Genomic DNA, 20244 nt, shown 5'->3' with positions numbered 1-20244 from the left:
GCCGCACGCTCCGCCCCGCCCCCACGCGCGTGCTCGGTCGCCGCCGAGGACCCGCCCCCTCGCCGAGCGCCTCCTTCCCGACCGCCCTTGCGCGGAGCTGAGCGGCGGCAAGATGGCGGCGCAGCAGCAGGGTCGTGAGGGCGGCGCTCCGCTGGCCGCGGCAGCGGCGGAGGCCGACCCCTTGGGCCGCTTCACCTGTCCCGTGTGCTTAGAGGTGTACGAGAAGCCGGTGCAGGTGCCCTGCGGACACGTGTAAGCAGCAAGCTCGCGCCCGGCCGCAGGGCGCCCGGCTGGGAGGGGAGCGGAGCCGGGGAGCGAGGCCCCTACGGGGAGGGTCTCCGGGGCGGAGGCGCAAGGACGGGCCTGGGGGGTGGCAGCTGGCGGGGCCGGCACAGCCGACTGCCCCCGGGCGGCCCGTGAGGCGCCGGGCAGGGGCCGAGGTCCGCCCTGGGAGAGCCAGAATGCGCCTCGGGGCTAGGGCTCTGGGCGTCGGGGCTGGCGTTGCGCACTGAAAATGGGGAAACGCCGAAGGAGGGGGAAATAATGAAAGGGAAGTCCGCTCGGGGCGCGCCGGGCTGTGCTTCTCGGAGTGGGGGGCTGGCCCGGGAGCGGGGGCCGCGCGGGGGCCTCGCTCCGACAGACGCTCCTAAAACTAGGGGAAGAGAAGAACAAAACAAAACAAGCAAACCTGTAGGCGAACGGGTTCACCTGCGTCGTGCTTCCCCGCAAGGCCTTGTTCCTCTGTGGGCTCCCTGTGCTAGGCACGGCCGCCGCCTTGGCGGGGGCCCGGGGATCCTCTGTTGGTCGGCGGCGAGCGCACCTGTAGGCACTCACAGGCGGTCGTCTGCAGGGGGCACCTGTGCAGGGGCGGGGGCTGGCAGCCATTTTACAGGGTAGTCGACGCCGGGCACCCGGCAGAGGCTCTGCGGCCAGGCCGGCTGCTTGCTGCGCCCTTTGGCCAGCCTGGAACCGGACTCCTGCCCCGTGCGCCTCCCGCCTCTGCCCTCGGATCTCGGGTCCCTGCGCTATCACCGTGGCCATCCCTCCCCTCCCTCGGGGTCTCGGGAGATGGCCGCCCTCGGCGTCTGCGCTCGGCTGAGCTGGGGAGAGGTGGTGCCGCCCCGGCTGGAGACCTCCTGTGCAGGGCCGCAGCCTCGAGGAGCCGCGTGACCGCGGAAGGGGCGGGCTGAGGAGTGGGTCCCCGGCGTGGAAGTGGAGCTCGGCCGCCTGCTCTGAGCCTGCGCACCTCGGCGCAGGGCCACCCAGCTTCGTGTCCATCCCGCGGGGTCCATTCACTTAACAGCTTTCGGAAGCCTTGGCCCAGCGTCGAGCCGCCGGCCCTCTCCTGGGTGGGGGCCGCAGCGGCACTGGGGTTCAGGCCGCGGCTCGCTTCTCCTCCCGGCCGTGCAGGCTGCACGTGTCCAGCAGTTCCGTGCTGATGGACGGCAGGTGGGAGCGCCGTGGGGCGCAGCGCGTCTCCCTGAGCCCCAGCCGAGAGCTGTGTCCTGGCCTCGCTGGGTTTTAACGGGTCGCTGGAGACTTGAGCACCACCGTGGCTCTGGCTGGGCACTGGGGTTTGTAAGACTTCATCTCAAAGTTCCGGAGGACAGCACCCTCCCGGTCCGCTGGGCTCTCGCGGAGAGGGGCAGGTGGCCGAGTGCCTGGCAGAAGGGGCGGAGCATCTGGAAGGCTGAGCCAGAGGGAGGCCGGTGAGGAGGAAATAGAAACTGAAACCAGCCTGGGACCCCTGCTGCTTGCTGGGTGTCCCTCGGCGCTGGTGACTTGAGGGGAACAGGGGCGGTGCCTCCCTGGTGCTTGCCCGCGGGCCTTGGTCTCGGTGCTGTGGGACCCTCTGCGTTGGGGGCTCCTGGGCTCTGCCTCTGTCAGCAGGGTCGGGCGCCTGCCCCTCCTGCCGCGCCTCTGGTTGGTGTCACCTCTGCCTGCAATCAGCGAGCGACCCCTCTTAGCCAGGCCCCGGCCCAAATGTGGCCTCAGAGAGCTTCCGGTGGTCCCCCAGGCGCGCTCTGGCTTGTCTCATTCCCTGCCTAGACTTCCTCACTGCATCAGTGAACAGTTGTGTTCCTCCACCTTACGCAGGCCCCGTGAGAATGGGCTTTCTCTGTCCTCTCCCTCGGGCTGAGCCGAGCCCTCTCACCTGGCAGCCCGGCCTGACCGTCCCCAGCAGCACTAGCGTCGAGCTTAATGGCAGAGGAAGGTGTTCTTAGTTAAAGAAGAATGAGCCTGGCAGGTGCGCTGGTCGCCTCTGGTGATGCGCCCTGGGCCCTCCCTGCTGGATCTCGTGGTCCTGGGTCCGTGCGGCCAGGTGGGCGGCCCAGGTGTCCTGCTCAGGAGCTGCCTTGGTGCCTCACCCAGCGTCCGGTAGCTCTCGGTCCCCGAATTCCTGAACCACCCAGTCCTGCTGCTTGCCTTTGAGTCCTTCCCTGAGTCGGGTCTCCGCCTCCCCCGGCCTTCAGGATCCCCTGCTGGGAGCCATCTGATTGGTCCCTGCCGCGCCAGTCCCGCGGGAGACGCAGTCTGCTCCTGCTGCTGGCGCGGGTCTGCTAGCTTCCCACCCCGCAGGTGCACCCTGAGTAGTCGAGTCTGCTGCCAGCCGAGCCCTTGAAGGCCGATGGCGCAGGCCGCCTCTGTGGTCTGCCCCCTCCCCACCCGGCCCTCACGCTCAAAGCCAGCAGCTCCATTCATCCTGCATTTTGTGTGTGCTAGACACTGCCTGAGGGGCACCCTCCCCACGCCATTTCACAGGGGAGGAGGTGGAGGTGCAGGAAGCCCCCACCCACCCCTGTGAGATCGCGCGGGGCAGGGGCTGCCAGCTGAAGCCTTGGCCCCGCACCTTCGCCTTGTGTGACGGCGGTTTGCGTGTTTCCGTTGCTGGGCCTGTGTGTCCTCACCGCGCTCCCTGTCCTCACGCCCAGCTTTTCTGGCCTGGAAGGACTCGGGGCTTGACTGAGGGCAGGGAGCAAGTTGTCTTGAGTCCATCACTCGTGGCTCCATTGTACAAGTGGACGCTGGTGCCGTCTGTCCCCGCCATGCATGACGGAGGCTCTCTGTGTGTCTTGTTCTAGCTTTTGCTCTGCATGCCTGCAGGAGTGTCTGAAGCCGAAGAAGCCTGTCTGTGGGGTGTGCCGCAGCGCTCTGGCGCCTGGCGTCCGGGCCGTGGAGCTCGAGCGGCAGATCGAGAGCACAGAGACATCTTGCCATGGCTGCCGTAAGAATGTATGTGGAGGTAACCGGAGGAGCCGTGTCTGTCCAAGCTGAGCTGGGGGAAGCGTAGTGCTGGCCGCGCCGTGTCCGCACGTGTGCATGCCGGGTCCGCGGTGACGCTGCGCTGGCTCCTTTCTTAACGTAGGGGTTTTTTTTTGTTTTTTTTTTTTTTTTGCTTTTTTTTATGAGTTGGTTTAGCATCATCTACCCCAGCTTTGAAAGCCATAGAAGTCACTTGTCCCAGTTTCCCTGTAAAACCCGTTTTTCCAAACACTGTACACTGTTCAGTTAGACTAGTGACGTGATATTACATGTGACTCAGGCGTGCTCTGCGCAGGCAGGGCCGGGGGGAGAACGGTTGGTTTCACTTCAGCACCCGACAGGCCGCGGCCACGACGGAGGCCAGCGTGACGTGCAGTGGTAGTGAGCAGCCTCTGACCCCGGCGTGTCGCCGCATCTGGGTAATCAGACTGGGCTCGATCGTGTGTGGTTTGCCTCTGTTACAGCTGCTGCTGGGAGGGACAGATAACCGGTGCCTGATTTCCCAACAGATGTGCAGTTTTATTAATTTTAGACTCATTACACTGTCCGTTAAATGCACACGGTTCAAAAGCACAGTGGGGGCTGCAGCCTGGGGCCGTCTCGGCTGGCTTCTGCGGACTCAGACTCAGACACGTGGAGCATGTTTACCAGCACACAGAAATCGTGATGAAATAGTTGAGATCAGACCATTTTTTTCTTCACCTTTTCTTCGCTTTTGCAAGTTTGTTTTGTTTGACTTCCTGGATGGCCTTGCCTGTTGGTTTCCTTAGCACTTCGGTTTGGGCGGGCACGGTATGGTTCTACCTCCCATCTCCTTTGCAGGGAGGTTGAGTGTCTAGGGCTGCGCAGTGGGGCTAACACGGTGCTGGATGGGCTCTTTCGCTTCCCTGCTCACTGGGGGCCCCGTTACCTTCAGCTTCCTTCCTGCTTGTGTGGTGGTGGTCGCTTGTTTTTGTTTTTGTTTTCGTTTCCCTATAAGCTTTTGATTTGCTCCACTTTAAGGTTAGTGAATGCAGGATGGGAGTTGTGGCACAGCGGGTTAAGGTACCACTAGGGCTTCCTGCGTCCCATATTGGGATGGCTGAAATCGAGTCCACCTTGGCTTCAGTCCAGATCCTTGTACCCTGGGCGACAGCAGCCGGTAGCTCGGGTGCCTGGGCCCCTCAGGCCCACGTGGGAGACTGGAGTGGAGCTCTTGGTGTCCGCCTGGCCTCCCGCTGGCTGTTGCGGACGTTAAGGAGCCAATCAGCAGATGCACCTGTTTCCCTCCCTCTTTCTTCCTGTTCCCCCCACCCCTGCCGCCTTTCAAACAAAAATAAGTTGTAGAAGATAGTGAAGTACTGTGTTTCCTCGGAAGGGCCCTCTGACGTGCAGGCCAAGCTGCCACTTGGGTGAGAGTGTCCGGGCTTGAGTCCCGCCTCTGCTTCCAACCCCGCTTCCTTCTGATGCACCTGAGAGGCAGCTGGTGGTGGCCTGAGTACCTGGGCTCCTGCCACCCCCACTGGAGCCCTCATGGAGCTCCTGGCTCCTGGCCTAGGTTGGGCCCAGCCCCACTGTTTCAGGCATTCGGGGTGTAAACCAAATGAAAGATCCCTCTCTGTCTCCCTCTCCCTCCTTCTGCAACCCCCGTCCTCTACCACTGCCTTTCAAATAAATAGATAACTTTACAAGTTGAATCAAATTTCAGTTCCTCTTCTCTCTCCATTCCTCACATGTGTTGAAGAACATCTGTAATGAAGCACTCTTTTGTGTTTTCTCTACATTTTTTTTTAAGATTTTATTTATTTGAGAGGTAGAGTTACAGACAGTGAGAGGGAGAAACAGAGATCTTTAAAGATTTACTTATTTGAAAGGCAGAGTTAAGAAGAGACACAGAGGGAGATTTTCCATCCGCTGATTCAGTCCCCAAATGGCTACAATGACTGGGGCTGGGCCAGGCCGAGGCCAAGGTCCTGGAGCTCCAGCCTCGTCCCCCATGTGGGTCGTAGGGGCCCAAGTGTTCAGGCCGTCTTCTGCTTTCCCAGGAGCGTCAGCAGGGAACTGGATGGGAGAGCGGCCAGGATCCGAACTAGTGCTCACCTGGGACGCTGGCATCACAAGCAGCACTTTAACTTGCTGTGCCACAACGCCACCCTGTTTCTCACTGTTGCAAGCCTAGCTTTTATATGAAAAATAGAATTGAAATTTCATTTTCTTGAGATCACGTATCAGTCTGCGATGGTCACTTTTACCAGGGTAACCAGTGTCACTTAGTCATCCCTTTTACTTAGAGCTTCTCTCTTCTCTGCAGTGCTGGTGGAACGCGATTCCCGCCTTGCTATAAGGAGACTGGTTTAAATGTCAGCGTGGAAAACTCTAAAACACTCCTTGGGAGGGCAGGCGTTTGGGGTAGTGGTTAAGATGCCATTTCAGGGCCGGCGCTGTCGCTCACTAGGCTAATCCTCCGCCTGCGGCGCCGGCACACCGGGTTCTAGTCCCGGTCGGGGTGCCGGATTCTGTTCTGGTTGCTCTCTTCCAGGCCAGCTCTCTGCTATGGCCTGGGAAGGCAGTGGAGGATGGCCCAAGTGCTTGGGCCCTGCACCCCATGGGAGACCAGGAGAAGCACCTGGCTCCTGGCTTCGGATTGGTGCAGCACTCCGGCCGTAGCGGCCATTTTTGGGGTGAACCAACGGAAGGAAGACCTTTCTCTCTCTCTCGCACTAACTCCGCACTAACTCTGCCTGCCCAAAAAAAAGCATTTCAGGTGCTCCATGTTGGAGTGCCTGGGTTCAAGTCGTGGCTCCTCCACTTCCTACACTCTGCTATTGCATACCCTGGGAGGCAGCAGGTATAGCTCAGGTATTTTGGTCCCTGCCACCCACATGAAATACTCAAGTTGAGTTCCAGGCTATTGGCTTTGGCCTGGCCTAGCCAGCTGTTACGGGCATTTGGGGATGAACCACTGGATAGGAGATATTTCACTTCTCTCCATCTCTGGCTCTACTTTTCAAGGAAATGAATGTCCCTGTTCGTAGCAAGTCTCTGAGCAGAAAGCGTATCATGAATAAAGCAGACCTCTAGGAGAGTGATTTTAGAGTGGAAGCAGATGTAGTAGTTTGGCGCAGTAACATGTCCGCTTTGGTATGAGTGGAAAACATGCGGTAGTAGGAGTTTGCTCCCCTGTTAGATTGCTGGGTACTGTGGGTCTAGTTTTCATCTTGCCTTTGATTGGAATGATTTGGCCTGGTACAAGGTCCTCTCTAATCTCGGGGCTCTGATTCTTCCTATTCAAGTTCTTCCTATCCAAGATCCGTGCCCACGTGGCCACCTGCTCCAAATACCAGAATTACATCATGGAGGGCGTGAAGGCCACCACTAAGGATGCATCGCTTCAGCCAAGGTAAACGACCCAGTCGAGCCGGCAGGTGGCGGTCAGCTTCGGCTGCACAGATTTGGACGCTTCACATGCCTGAGTTTGGGGGAGTGGAGCTCCGATTGTTAGTCTGGCCAAAGTCGGCTTCAAGTGGGGGGACTGTCTGCTGGTCACTTCAGATGTTAGCCCATTCAGCATGTGGCCTGGTCAGGGTGGGGCTGTCCCATACCCAGTGGGTGTGGCTCCTTTGTGGGACGGACAGTGGTTGAAGCTGCATGGCAGGGTGCCCGCGGAGAGCTTCTCACCTTTCCCATGTCTGTCTGCCAGGAACGTCCCAAACCGTTACACCTTTCCTTGTCCTTACTGTCCTGAGAAGAACTTTGATCAGGAAGGACTTGTGGAACACTGCAAATTATCCCACAGCATGGACACCAAGTCTGTGGTAAGGACTTTTTGGTTTTTTTTACTGTATTATTGGGGAAAAAATTCAAACTTACTGAAAAATGGTGAACTCCTGATTCACGGATTATTAACATTTTACCACCTTGGCTTACCCGGCCCGTCCCTGTATTGTTGGCTAATCGTCTGGGACTAAGTTATAGAGATGCCATGACCTTTGCCCGAAATCCTTAAATGTATATCCCGAGAGTGTTTTCTTTTAAAATAGAAAAATGCACACTTTTGGGGACAGCAGGCTAAGCCACTGCTTAGGAAGACGCATCCCATGTCCAGGTGGTAGTTCTAGTCCCTGCTGTTCCATTTCACATCCACCCTCCTGGTAACAGATCCTGGATCGGAAGTGAAGCAGCCGGGTCTGAACGGGCGCCCTTGGGGATCACGGCACTGCAGGCCACTGCTTCACCCGTTGTGTCAGTCTTAAAAAAAAGAGGCTGGCGCTGTGGCATAGTGTGTAAAGCTGCCAGCTGCCACCGGCAGTGCCAGCCTCTTTTTTTTTTTTTTTTTTTTGATAGGCAGAGTTAGTGCGAGAGACAGAGAAAGGTCTTCCTTTATCCATTGGTTCACCCCCTAAATGGCCGCTACGGCCGGCACACTGTGCCAATCTGAAGGTAGGAGCCAGGTGCTTCTCCTGGTCTCCCATGGGGTGCAGGGCCCAAGCACTTGGGCCATCCTCCACTGCACTCCCGGGCCACAGCAGAGAGCTGGCCTGGAAGAGGGGCAACCGGGACAGAATCCGGCGCCCTGACCGGGACTAGAACCCGGTGTGCCGGCGCCGCTAGGCGGAGGATTAGTCTAGTGAGCTGCAGCGCTGGCCCATCCGCTGCTTCTCTCTTCTCTGCCTGCAACAGCTGGGACTGGCCAGGTGAAAGCCGAGAGCCAGGCGCTTCATCCCAGCCTCCCACGCGGGTGGCAGGGCCCAGGTCCTCAGCCATGCACTGCCTTCCCGGGTGCACTAGCAGTAAGCCGGAATTCGAGCTGGCACTCTGCTATTGCTGTGAGGCTTAACTCACTGTACCACAGTGCCACCCCACTGTGCCTTTCAGGTAGGTGAAAATAATCCTGTTTTTTAATATGTATTTATTTGAAAGGGTTTTAATCCACTGGTTCACTCCCCAAATAGCCACAACAGCCAGGGCTGAGCCAGGCTGAAGACAGGAGCCTAGACCTTCATCTAGGTCTCATGTGGGTGCAGAGGCCCAAGCTCTCAGACTGTCCTCTGCTACTTTCCCAAGGGCGTTAACAGGCAGCTGGATTGGAAGTGGAGTAGCCAGAACTTAACCCATATAGGATTCCGGTGCCACAGGCAGAGGCTTAACCTACACCACAGCACCGGCCCTGCTGTTTCATTTAAATACCACAGAATGATTAGAGAAACCAGGACACAAACCAGTGCCCACTGGGGATGCCAGTGTTACAGGCAGAGGCTTTACTATGCTATGCCACAATGCCGGTCCCGAAAGAGATCTTCCATCTGCTGGTTCATTCCCAAAATGGCCACAACAGCCAGAACTGGTCCAGGTCAAAGCCAGGAGCCTGGGGCTCCATCTGGGTCTCCCACGCGGAGAGGAGGGACCCAAGGACTTGGGCCATTTTTGCTGCTTTTCTGGGCACAGCAGCAGGAAGCTGGAAGGCACTTGAACCATCACTCTGGAAGGGATGCTGGCATTCTGGCATCGTAGGAGCAGCTTAGCTCACTGTGCCACAACACCGACCCTAGCAGTGTTAGATTTCTCCCTTCGTGTAATGGACCTTGGTCTTCCTGTGTCATTGGGTATCTACCTCCTCTATCATTTTAATTTTCCAATTTATCTCCTACTGCTTCTCTTGATCTCTGCACTCCATTGAATGGGCAGGCTTCAGCTTCACTGCCATAGAAAGCGGTGTACTCCGCAAAGCCAAGGTTTCAACTCCATCTTCAAGAGGCTTTAAGAGTTCTTAATATTATTACTGGAGCTGGCGCTGTGGCGCAGCAGGTTAACGCCCTGGCCTGAAGTGCCAGCATCCCATATGGGCGCTGGTTCTAGTCCTGGCTGTTCCTCTTCTGAGCCCACTCTCTGCTGTGGCCTGGGAAAGTAGTAGAAGATGGCCCAAGTCCTTGGGCCCCTGCACCCGTGTGGGAGACCCGGAGGAAGCTCCTGGCTCCTGGCTTTGGATCAGCTCAGCTCTGGCCATTGAGGCCGTCTGGGGAATGAACCTCTCTCTGTAACTCTTTCAAATAAATAAAATACATCTTTAAAAAATTAACTAATTACTAATTGGAAGAGAGACATACAGATACACAGGGCCCACCTGCCTGCCCTTACTTCCCATCTTCTGTTTGAAAGTTAGACGGGTCTAGTGGCTCAGACCCTGCCCCCGTAGAGGAATGCACGGCTCCTGCCTGGCTGCAGTCCCGACTCCAGTCCGCTGTGCACTGGGAGGCAGCAGGTGCAGCTCAGGTGCTTTGGCCCCTGCCATGCACAGGAGAGACCTGATTGAGTTCTGTCTGCAGCCTGGCCCAGCCCTGGTGGTTGTAGGCATTTGAGGAATGAACCAGTGGATGGTCACGCTGTCTTTACAGCTGCGCCTCTCAAATTTAAAATAAAACAGATTCAGCTGTATTGGTAGCCATGGAAGCTAAAGTAGGAGGTTGAGTAAAACGGTGAGGCACTGTAGTTCACTTCCTGCGCTGTCTCCGCCCTCCTTGTTAGAAGTGGTGGGTAGTGCACCCCCCAAGTTCAAGTCAGGTGCCCATTAACGAGTCAGTGGCAGAACCAGTCCTGGCTCCTAAACCTGTTCTCTTCACTGTATCAGGAATGGTCTTCGTTGAGTGTTCATTAGTATTTGAATAGCGCTCAGCTACGTATATGGAAAAGTGCAAAATCATGATTCAGAGCCATTTAAGCTTTTTGTTGAGATTCAGCTACGTCCTCTTAGGGCCATTCTTCACTCTTGATATGGATGCTTTTCCATGTTATACGTTTTCACGGCCCCACACCTTTCCACTTTGCAGCTCTACCATTATTTAACTGGTTTCTTTAATGGATGCCAAAGCCCGCCCCCAGTGATATTAGGAAATTTAATTAAGGCCTTGATGTTAAATCCTATTAAAGGATTACTGCTTACTAGGTAGAGTAGTAGAATTATGTGTATATAGGGAAATATAGGAGTGTTTTTAAGGTGGTATTGAATAGTTAAGGATTGAATATTGGGTCTTATTGTAATATGTTTCTCTTTTTTTTTTTTTTTATTTTATTTATTTTTTTTTTTTTTGACAGGCAGAGTGGACAGTGAGAGAGAGAGACAGAGAGAAAGGTCTTCCTTTGCCGTTGGTTCACCCTCCAATGGCCGCCGCGGCCGGCGCGCTGCGGCCGGCGCACCGCGCTGATCCGATGGCAGGAGCCAGGAGCCAGGTGCTTTTCCTGGTCTCCCATGGGGTGCAGGGCCCAAGCACCTGGGCCATCCTCCACTGCACTCCCTGGCCACAGCAGAGGGCTGGCCTGGAAGAGGGGCAACCGGGACAGAATCCGGCGCCCCGACCGGGACTAGAACCCGGTGTGCCGGCGCCGCTAGGCGGAGGATTAGCCTAGTGAGCCGCGGCGCCGGCCCTCTTTTTTTTGCTGAAATAAATGTATCAAATGTAAATCTAAGTGATTGGGGATAAGGGAAGGTTCATTAAACTCTCTTACCTCCTTTTCTATAGGTCTGAAATTTTCATAATTTTAAATTGGTGTCATATCTTTGCCTATGCCTGTAAGATACAGTCTGAGGTGTGGATTGATTTGGTCAAACAAAGGTTGCCTACACTCATAATTTGGATAGCCATTACCGAGCTGTTCTGCAGTTTCAGACTGCTCTCATGGCCTGGTCCCCTCTCTCTCGGCTCTCCTTTGATATTCTGAAATCCCTGATAGGGCCGGTGCTGTGGTGTAGTAGATTAAGCCTCCACCTGCAGCGCTGGCGTCCCATATGGGTTCCGGTTCGGGTCCCAGCTGCTCCACTTCTGACAAAGCTCCCTGGTAATGGCCTGGGAAAGCAGTGGAAGATGGCCCAAGTGCTCAGGCCCCTGTATCCGCGTGGGAGACCTGGAGGAAGCTCCTGGCTTCGGATTGGCCCAGCTCTGGCCGTTGCAGCCATCTGGGGAGTGAACCGGAAGCTCTTTTTCTGTCTTTCTCTCTCTCTCTAACTCTGCCTCTCATGTAAATTAATGGATCTTTAAAAAAAAATCTGATTGATTTTGTCTGTTGAAGCCTTCCCACCCTCCTGTCTCCCCTCTCAGCGCCATTGCTGTCAGTGTCTCAGCTGCTCCCCTGGACGCCGTCTGGTCTCCCCGTCAGCCTTAGTCCTGACCTGCATCGCGGCTTCACAGCGCCTGCCTGCCTCTTGCACCTGCCCTGGTCCCGGTCTCTTCTGGCAGTTGAGGGGGTCCTGCTTCCCGGCCAGAGCTCCCCTCTCCTCCCTGCCTGGGTTTCTGGGTGCCGGCCTGCAGTTGCTGCCTCCTGGCCTTGGCCGCGCGCCGGCCTGTCTCTGGAGCTCTCAGTTCTGTCTGCCTTTCTTTCCAGTCTTCCAAGCCCCAGACCCCTGTTTGTGGGAGGATTTTTCCAGCCCGATCCTCGTCATCTGAGCATTTGCTCTCAAATGCATGCGAGGCTGTCACGCCGTGGCTCGTCACTCTTCTGATTGTCTTGTGTGCTGGGCTGGAGGCCACGGGCCCGCCTCCCGGAGCACGGGGCGGCGTTGAGCGTGTTACGACGTGAGCCTTTGCACACTCTGGTGTGTCCCTGGACTCGGGCCTGACGTGTTCTTTTTGTTGGAAGGTCTGTCCGATTTGTGCCTCGATGCCCTGGGGAGACCCCAACTACCGCAGCGCCAACTTCATGGAGCACATCCAGCGCCGGCACCAGTTTTCCTACGACACCTTCGTGGTGAGTCTGGGGCCCGGGCCCTGGGCCTTCCCCGGGGAGCAGCACGGCCGCCTCCGCTTTCTCCAGAGGGGACCTTGGGGGCGTCCCCGAGCCCTGTCTGTGACCTGATGCCAGCTCCGGAACGGCAGCTGAGCTCCCTGCTCTCGGCCCTGGGTGGCCAGAGCGGACGGAGGGGACGGGCTCGGTCGCCTTGGCTGCTCCTTCCTCCCCTCCCCCCGCAGTGTTACCACTTTCCTTCCACCTCTCACAGGGCCTGGTCGGGGACCCGCAAGCTCAAGTGCCCGTGAGGACCAGGCAGGCAGCGGGGCTTGTCCTCGTAGAGTGCACAGGCTGCACAGCGCGAGCCTCGTCACGGGGACGGCAGCTGCCGCTGACCGGCTGGGGGGCAAACGAAGGCACAGCCAGGCCCCCCCCCCCACGCCCCTATGCAGGAAATGAGTTTTGCAGGAAGCATCGCAGGTTGTATTTTTAGAAACACAGCACATCCACTAGCCACACGTGGCCATCGGGTTGGTGTCCGTGCCCCGGTTGGTGTGCGCTGATGTTGAAGGTGCACGCCATTGTCTTATAGTACGATGACTGATCAGTTTGGCCAACTGCTAAAAGTGAATGTTTAGGATTATTCACTGAAGGGCAGAGTTACAGAGAGACAGGTCTTCACCCCCAGATGAGATGACCTCGGCAGCCAGGGCCGGGGCAGGCTGGAGCTGGAGCGTCGTCTGGGTCTCGAGGGTAACAAGACCAGACATGTGGGCCGTCTCCAGTGCTTTTTCCCGGTCTTTAGCAGGGAGCGGCTGGGACACGAACAGCGGCCATGTGGGAACCCCCCCCCCTTCAGTAAATCTCTTTATTTGCACTTACTGGTGTTAGAGTTGTAGAGTAGTGTTTGACCCTGGTAGCTGCATTTCAGGATCTGAGAGGAGACCCCTGAGTCGTCCAGAAGAGTGTTTACTGTGATCACTGTTGATGCCGTGAGTGAGTGATGCCTGCGCACGGCCACACAGGTCACTGCCCAGTGGCCAGGCCGGGCCGCTGCTGCTCCCTCCCACTCTGTTCTCTGCTGGGCGCTGACACTGGCCCAGGCGCCCCGAGCGCGTTGCCCTCTGCTCCAGAGAACCAGGTGGTGTGCCAGCTCCTTCGCTGTGCCGCGTGGGCTTCACGGTCCCCCGGAGGGCGCCCCATCCCTCCAGGTGGAAGGCGAGGCCGCGGGGCGCAGAGACGCAGGGGTTTGCCCAGTCCATAGCCAGCTTCGGGGCCGGGGCTGGGCCTGGTCGCGTGTGGCTGCCGCCTCGCCCCTGACTGCACAGTCGCTGAGCCTGCTGTCCGCTCTCAGGATTACGATGTGGACGAAGAGGACATGATGAACCAGGTGCTGCAGCGCTCCATCATCGACCAGTGAGCAGAGGCCGCGTCCCCGCCGTCCCGGATCCAGAGCTTCCATCGTGTCCAGCGTGAAACCTTCGGCTCCTCCACTCTGACTACCACAGGCCTGGCCGTGGGCCGCGGCGCACACACGCTCGTGTCTGCTGGGGTGGGGGTTCCCGGGCCAGAGCCCCCCTCTCTGCTGGCCTCTTCCGAAGCCGCCTTCTGCGGCCTGTGTGTCACGTGGTCTGCTCTTGTGGGTCCTGCGGCAGAGCACCCAGCGTCTCCCCTGCTCCTGCTGCACTGCTCCCGGGGCTCACCTCTCAGGGCCCCCAGCCAGCCGGGACCTTGTCTGGGTCCCAGATAGCACAATGAGACACGCGCCGCCTCCTTCCCCAGGCGTGCGAGCGCTGCCGGCCGCGCGTCTGGTGGGGCCAAGCTCCTGCGCCCCCGGCTGCTACCCCCGGAAATATCTCCAGTCCTGGTGACGGTTCTGGTCGCGCATACCGGACGCTGCGGCTTGATAGTGACGTCTTCCCATTCCCCTAGAGTTAGCTGGCTCGCTCCTCAGTGCCAGCGTGGTGCCTTGGTAGGACGCGGTGTGACCGCGCGTTCTCCGTGGAGGAGTTGAGGGAAGTGGGAGAGCCGCAGCTTCTGCCTCTGCTCTTCAGACCGACGACGTCTCGGATGACGGGCGCGTCTGCCCTCCTGGGAACCTGCTCACGGTCTTGTCTTTGGAACACAGAGTCGTCCCCCAGCGAGGGGGGGAGGAGTGTGGGGCTGTGGTGGGCTAAGTTCTTTCTGCTTGGTAACAGACTCAGCTGAGCTTTGTGTTCTGTCCCAGAACGGCCCCTTAGGACGCTGGTTCCAGCCTGTGAATCTACCCCTTGAGCGCCGAGAACAGCTGTGGGAGGCGCACTGTGCGGCCCAGGCTCTCCGACAGCACTGTCGCGAGGCACCGGCTGGAAGCCTGCTGTAGCGACAGCCGGGAAGCTTGGGCGTTCAGCACAGTGCCAGGCTGAGTGCCATCGCCTGGTGTGTAGGGGCAGACCTGGCAGTGAACAGGGGGATCTGGGCTGAGGGCCGTTCTTTTGGGTCACACGTCCAGTGCAGCAGGGAACTGTTCTGCGCCGTGGCCGAGGTCGCCTGTGCCCTGCCGGCCCCTGGAGAGCCGCACACAGCCAGGAACCAGCGCAGGCGGGCTCCGGGGGGCGCAGAATCATTGTGCTGAGTGTGGTATAGTTGGGAGGAGCCGGATGTTAGGGTTAGTTTCTTTGCTGTAATTCTGGGGGGGAAGTTCACGGGGCTCCTGAATCGAGATTGTCTGGGTGGGGGAGACGCCCACAGGGCCTTCGTTCGTGGGCGTCTCACTCGTCTCACGGGGGAACCAAGAAACTTCTTTCCCTGTTAAGTGCACTTCATGTATTTCTAACACGATGACTTCCCAGAAAGCGACACTTGTTCTGTTCTGGCTTTTACAAGGTGGAATGTAAATAAATTTCCTAATTTATCCAACTGGTAAGCGGTGACGCCTGCGTTCATGACACATCCTGTGCTGAGTCTGGGTCTGGGTCTGGGGATCGGGGCCCAGAGCCGCTCCCTCCTACACCTGACCAGCTGCAGGAGCGCGGCCCCACCTCTGAATTGGGAGGTGAGAATGGACGGTGCACCAGGGGAAGCGCTGAGATGTCGGGGGTGGGTTGGGGGGGTTCTGCAGCTCAGACTCAGCCCAGACAGCCACTGCCTGCGGGGGGGCGTCTGCCGCCGCCTGCAGTGAGGGGCGAGCGGGTCTGCCTCTTTAATAATTTTTTAAAAGCAGCTTAAAAAAAATCACTTAGTTGAAAAGCAGAGTTAGAGAAAAAGAGCGCTTCCATCTGGGTCACTCCCCAAATGGCTGCAATGGCCAGGGCCAGGCTGATCAGGAGCCGGGAACCTCCTCCAGGTCCCCCGTGTGGGTGCAGGGGCCCAAGCACCTGGGCCGGCTTCCCAGGCGCATCAGCGGGGAACAGTGGGGACCCGAGCCGGCGCCCGTGTGGGACGCTGGGGCTTCGGGCAGCAGCTTTAACCTCTGTACCACCATGCCGGCCCCAGAATCTGCAGCTGTGCCGGACCCAGGCCCAGTGCTGCCGTTGGGGTGCCCCTGTGGTGGTCTGAGCTGCTCCGTACTGATCCTGACCCCATAGGAACCATGGGCTTCCTGTGGCCGTAAATGAGCCCTGCACGCCTGATCCCCACCGCGCCCTCCCTGTTGCTGCCTCAGCCAGGGGCATGCGACTGTCGTCCCCACATCCACGCTGACCGCCTTTGCCCAGCTTAAGTCCTAGACGTAACGAGTCAGGAATTTGTGCAATTTTTTCCCTGAATTTGTGCCTTTGTTTCCTGACGTCTACTCCAGAAGTGAAGTCCCTTCTCACTAAAACAGGTTGAAAAAAACCAAAAGTGCTGCCTGAGTGGGCCAGCGTTGTAGAACTGGTTAAGCCACCACCTGTGACACCTGTGTCCCATATCAGCCAGTTCAGGCTCCTGCCAGTCCAGGTCCCTGCTAATGGCCCGAGTGCTTGGACCCCTGCCGACCATACGGGAGATTCGGATCAGCCCAGCTCCGGCCATTACAGCCATTTCTGGAGTGAACCAGGGGATGGAGGGTTTCTCTCCATCCCTGCTCCCCGCCTGCCCCGTAACTCAGCCTTTCAAATAAAAAGGAAGTTACTTTCAAGTTCATCATGAAATTGGAAACCAGTGCAGAGTGACAGTAGCCTCTGGACCTCTCCCGTCTCCACGTGGGCCTTGTCCGAGCTGGGGCTCCACGGCCCCCTGCTCTTCTTCCCAAGCAGCATGTGAGCGTGATTCGTTTCTTCTACCCTCTCACTGCTGGCCCTAAATCTTTTTTTATTTATTTTTTAAAGATTTATTTGAAAGAGTTACAGAGACAGAGGAGACCGGTCTTCCATCCGCTAGATCACTCCCCAGATGGCCGGAGCTGGGAGCTACTCCCGGGTCTCCCATGTGGGTGCAGGGGCCCAAGGAGCTGGGCCATCTCTGCTGCTGTCCCAGGCCACAGCAGAGGGCTGGATTGGAAGAGGAGCAGCAGGGACTCGAACCGGCGCCCATATGGGATGCCGGCGCCGCAGGCGCAAGGGTAGCCTACAATGTTTGCAGCCAAACATCTCTAGTTGATTGCCCACAAGCTGCCTCATTTTGTTTCCAATGTCTCCCGCCAGAAGGCTCCGCCCTGCCTCCCGCACCCCAGCACCAGCGCTGGGCTGGTCCCGCCTCGGTAAGCCCAGCAGGTGCTTCCGCCTTACCCTGTCCGGCCTGCGGCGTGCGTGCTGCGCGGCCTGCGCTCCCCTGGCAATAGTTGCTTCTGTTGGCCTTCCTGGCGCAGTGCCATCGCCCTGGCTGCCTCCTGCTAACTGTTGGAGTTCCTCGGTCCTCCACTCCCTCCGCCCACCCTACCCACCAGCCCTGGCCGACTGCCCCGCTCACCCTCCTGTCCTTGGTTTCCAGGACTGGCGGTCAGTGCATCCCGATAGACGGTTCTAGAGCGGGCAGCTCTCGGGTCACCGGTGCCTAGAGCCGGCCCCTCATACACCTGCCCAGCTCTGACTTCCGGGAGCCTTAGGTTCTGCGTGGCTCAGCTCCTGCCGCCTCCTGCCAGCCCACGCGTGCTAGGGCCCGCTCTCCCGCAGCCGATCGTGAACCAGCCCACGCGTGCTAGGGCCCGCTGTCCCGCAGCCGGTCGTGAACCACCCACGCGTGCTAGGGCCCGGTCTCCCGCAGCCGGTCGTGAACCAGCCCGAACGTCGTCATACAAGCCCTTTGCTGTCTTCACTCAGTGTCCCACGTCACCAGACCAAACCGACTGCAGCCACTGCCCAGCTCGTCTTTTCCTCGCCACCCTGCTGCCGCCGGCGGCTCACGAGTCTCCACGCTCAGCTCGGAGTTACTGCCGCGACATCCGGAGCCCTGGCAGCCGGAGGGTCTGGAAACGCGGAGTGATCGCGTCCTGTAAAACCCTTCCGCGGCTCCGTCACCGTCACGTCCCTGCACCTGGCCGTGTCCCTCGCGGTGCTGTGTGCTCTCCCACTGCCCACCTCGCCAGCCTCGGCTCCTGCCACTAATGCGCCCTGGGCCCCCGACCTACAGGCCTCGCGCCCCTCGGGGGGATCCTGTTCCCCACTCGAGGACCGCACACGGGCCACGCGCCCGTCACTCTGCGGTGTTTGGTGTCCCGCCCCCACCCCCACCTGCCAATCACAGCTTGGGTGTCGGGGTCGGTGCCGCCCCCCCCCCCCCCCCGCCAATCACAGCTTGGGTGTCGGGGTCGGTGCCGCCCCACCTGCCAATCACAGCTTGAGTGTCGGGGTCAGTGCCCTCCCCCTGCCAATCACAGCTTGGGTGTCCGGGTCGGTGCCCCCCCCTGCCAAACACAGCTTGGGTGTCAGGGTCAGTGCCCCCCCCACCTGCCAATCACAGCTTGGGTGTCGGGGTCAGTGCCCCCCCCCCACCTGCCGATCACAGCTTGGGGGTCGGGGTCGGGGTCAGTGCCCTCCCCCTGCCGATCACAGCTTGGGTGTCGGGGTCGGGGTCGGTGCCCCCCCACCTGCCCATCACAGCTTGGGTGTCGGGGTCGGGGTCAGTGCCCCCCCCACCTGCCGATCACAGCTTGGGTGTCGGGGTCGGGGTCAGTGCCCCCCCACCTGCCCATCACAGCTTGAGTGTCGGGGTCAGTGCCCCCCCCCCGGCTGATCACAGCTTGGGTGTCGGGGTCGGGGTCAGTGCCCCCCCCCCCCCGCCGATCACAGCTTGGGTGTCGGGGTCGGGGTCAGTGCCCTCCCCCTGCCAATCACAGCTTGGGTGTCGGGGTCGGGGTCGGTGCCCTCCCCCTGCCAATCACAGCTTGGGTGTCGGGGTCGGGGTCGGTGCCCCCCCACCTGCCCATCACAGCTTGGGTGTCGGGGTCGGGGTCGGTGCCCTCCCCCTGCCGATCACAGCTTGGGTGTCGGGGTCGGGGTCAGTGCCCTCCCCACCTGCCCATCACAGCTTGGGTGTCGGGGTCGGGGTCGGTGCCCTCCCCCTGCCCATCACAGCTTGGGTGTCGGGGTCGGGGTCAGTGCCCTCCCCACCTGCCCATCACAGCTTGGGTGTCGGGGTCGGGGTCAGTGCCCTCCCCACCTGCCCATCACAGCTTGGGTGTCGGGGTCGGGGTCGGTGCCGCCCCACCTGCCCATCACAGCTTGGGTGTCGGGGTCGGGGTCAGTGCCCTCCCCCTGCCGATCACAGCTTGGGTGTCGGGGTCGGGGTCGGTGCCCTCCCCCTGCCGATCACAGCTTGGGTGTCGGGGTCGGGGTCGGTGCCGCCCCACCTGCCCATCACAGCTTGGGTGTCGGGGTCGGGGTCGGTGCCCTCCCCCTGCCGATCACAGCTTGGGTGTCGGGGTCGGGGTCAGTGCCCCCCCACCTGCCCATCACAGCTTGGGTGTCGGGGTCAGTGCCCTCCCCCTGCCGATCACAGCTTGGGTGTCGGGGTCGGGGTCAGTGCCCTCCCCCTGCCGATCACAGCTTGGGTGTCGGGGTCGGGGTCGGTGCCGCCCCACCTGCCCATCACAGCTTGGGTGTCGGGACCGTTTCAGGTGTGACTCCTGTAGAAAGGTCCCTCTGTACTCCCCGGGGCGTTGGCTACACCCGTGGAGCCCGGGTTCCCTGAGGCCGGGCTGTGGCAGTCTCACTCGGGAACCCCACTGCAAACGACAAGGCTTGCGCCTAAATGGGAATCTCTAAGCACAGGTGATCATTCGGTTGCCCCTTGCGTGGGAGTAGGCGGGGTTGGCCTGCATCGGGGAGTGACTGCCAGGAATATTCATAGCAGCAACTCGTGTACCGGAAACTGACGTTTCAGTGGGCGTCCTGTGTTTGCTGGTTCCATCTGGCTACTCGGCTGCTGCCCGGACCTTGGGGGATACACTCTGAGCACCTGCCGCGGACCTTCACGCCACCTTAGACGACGTGCGTGATGGCTTGCTTTGTCTTCTTCCACGGAAGTTAGGCTCTTGAGGGCAAGGACTGTGTCCGGTGCACTACTGACCTCCATACTTGACCCAGAGAAGACTCAATAAATATTCCTGGATTTGAAGTAGAACCAAGAGGAGGCCTTTCCCAGTAGGTCCTTGGCCGATGACAGTCGGTGCAGCTGTGCGGAGGGCCTGCAGGGGGCAGTGTCCCCCGAGGCCCAAGAGGCAGACGGCTGGGAAGGCAAAGGCAGCAAGATCAGGTGGACAGGCCCAGATGGCCACTGCCCGCTGGGTTCCTCGAGGCAGGCCCTGGACACTGGCCTCCCGCCCTGCCTTCCCGCGTCTCTTGTCCCGCTCCCTTGGGCGCCGCGGCAGCAGGATGGCCACGAGGGTGATGACCATTTTCATCCCTGTCCCCGAGGACGGCTTTCCTTTCCTCCCTTAATCCCTGAAAGGCTCTGGAAACCCGGCGATCCGGCCATGCAGGAAGCCAGCCTCACTTCACCGGCGGCCTGCCCTGCAGGGGGTGCCGACAGTGTTCCCGTGGCCCAGTGCGGCACTGGAAGCCACAGGGGCTGAGTAATTGGCCAAGCCAGGAAGAGAAGGACTTGGCGTTCCAGGGCAGAGGCGCGGCATCCACACTCCCCGGCCGGAGTTAACTCTCGGTTTCCTCATCTGTGAAATGGAACTAATAGAAGTTCCCCCCTGGGGGGCGGGTGCGGCGCAGCAGGTGAAGCCACTGCCTGGGTCCGTGTCCCATGTCGGCTACGGTGCCGCTGTGCTTGGCCCCGGCTCGCCCTGTCTCTCCTCCTCCTGTCACGCTGCCTGTGAAGTGCGTAAATAAATACATGTTTAAAAAGTAAATCAAGGCCGGCGCCGCAGCTCCACAGGCT

The 20244-nt window shown here is 59.6% G+C and overlaps 2 protein-coding genes across 2 annotated transcripts in view; one reads left to right on the top strand and one right to left on the bottom strand.

The window, feature by feature from the left end:
* The window catches only part of SPATA2 (spermatogenesis associated 2), a 30119-nt gene extending 27601 nt beyond the window's left edge, over window positions 1-2518 (bottom strand). The window contains exon 1 of the mRNA XM_070051700.1: window positions 689-2518. Coding sequence (XP_069907801.1) covers window positions 689-1278 — 590 coding nt within the window. The 5' untranslated portion in view covers window positions 1279-2518. The remainder of the gene's footprint in view (window positions 1-688) is intronic.
* Window positions 72-14856, top strand: RNF114 (ring finger protein 114). Its single transcript, XM_070051708.1, has 6 exons — window positions 72-252; window positions 3084-3234; window positions 6537-6643; window positions 6944-7058; window positions 11872-11979; window positions 13313-14856. The coding sequence occupies exons 1-6, from the start codon at window positions 113-115 to the stop codon at window positions 13376-13378; spliced, it is 687 nt and encodes a 228-aa protein (XP_069907809.1). The 5' UTR covers window positions 72-112; the 3' UTR covers window positions 13379-14856.
* The last annotated feature ends 5388 nt before the right edge of the window (window positions 14857-20244 follow it).

This window comes from Oryctolagus cuniculus, chromosome 11, assembly GCF_964237555.1.
Source record: "Oryctolagus cuniculus chromosome 11, mOryCun1.1, whole genome shotgun sequence".
Lineage (NCBI taxonomy): Eukaryota > Metazoa > Chordata > Mammalia > Lagomorpha > Leporidae > Oryctolagus > Oryctolagus cuniculus.
This window is presented reverse-complemented; position numbering and strand designations above follow the sequence as displayed.

Coding starts and splice junctions, on each gene's coding strand:
- RNF114 (XM_070051708.1), top strand. CDS start 113: ATGGCGGCGCAGCAGCAGGGTCGTGAGGGCGGCGCTCCGCTGGCCGCG. Junction 3,235..6,536: donor GCCATGGCTGCCGTAAGAAT/GTATGTGGAGGT, acceptor TTCCTATTCAAG/TTCTTCCTATCCAAGATCCG. Junction 7,059..11,871: donor GCATGGACACCAAGTCTGTG/GTAAGGACTTTT, acceptor TTTTGTTGGAAG/GTCTGTCCGATTTGTGCCTC.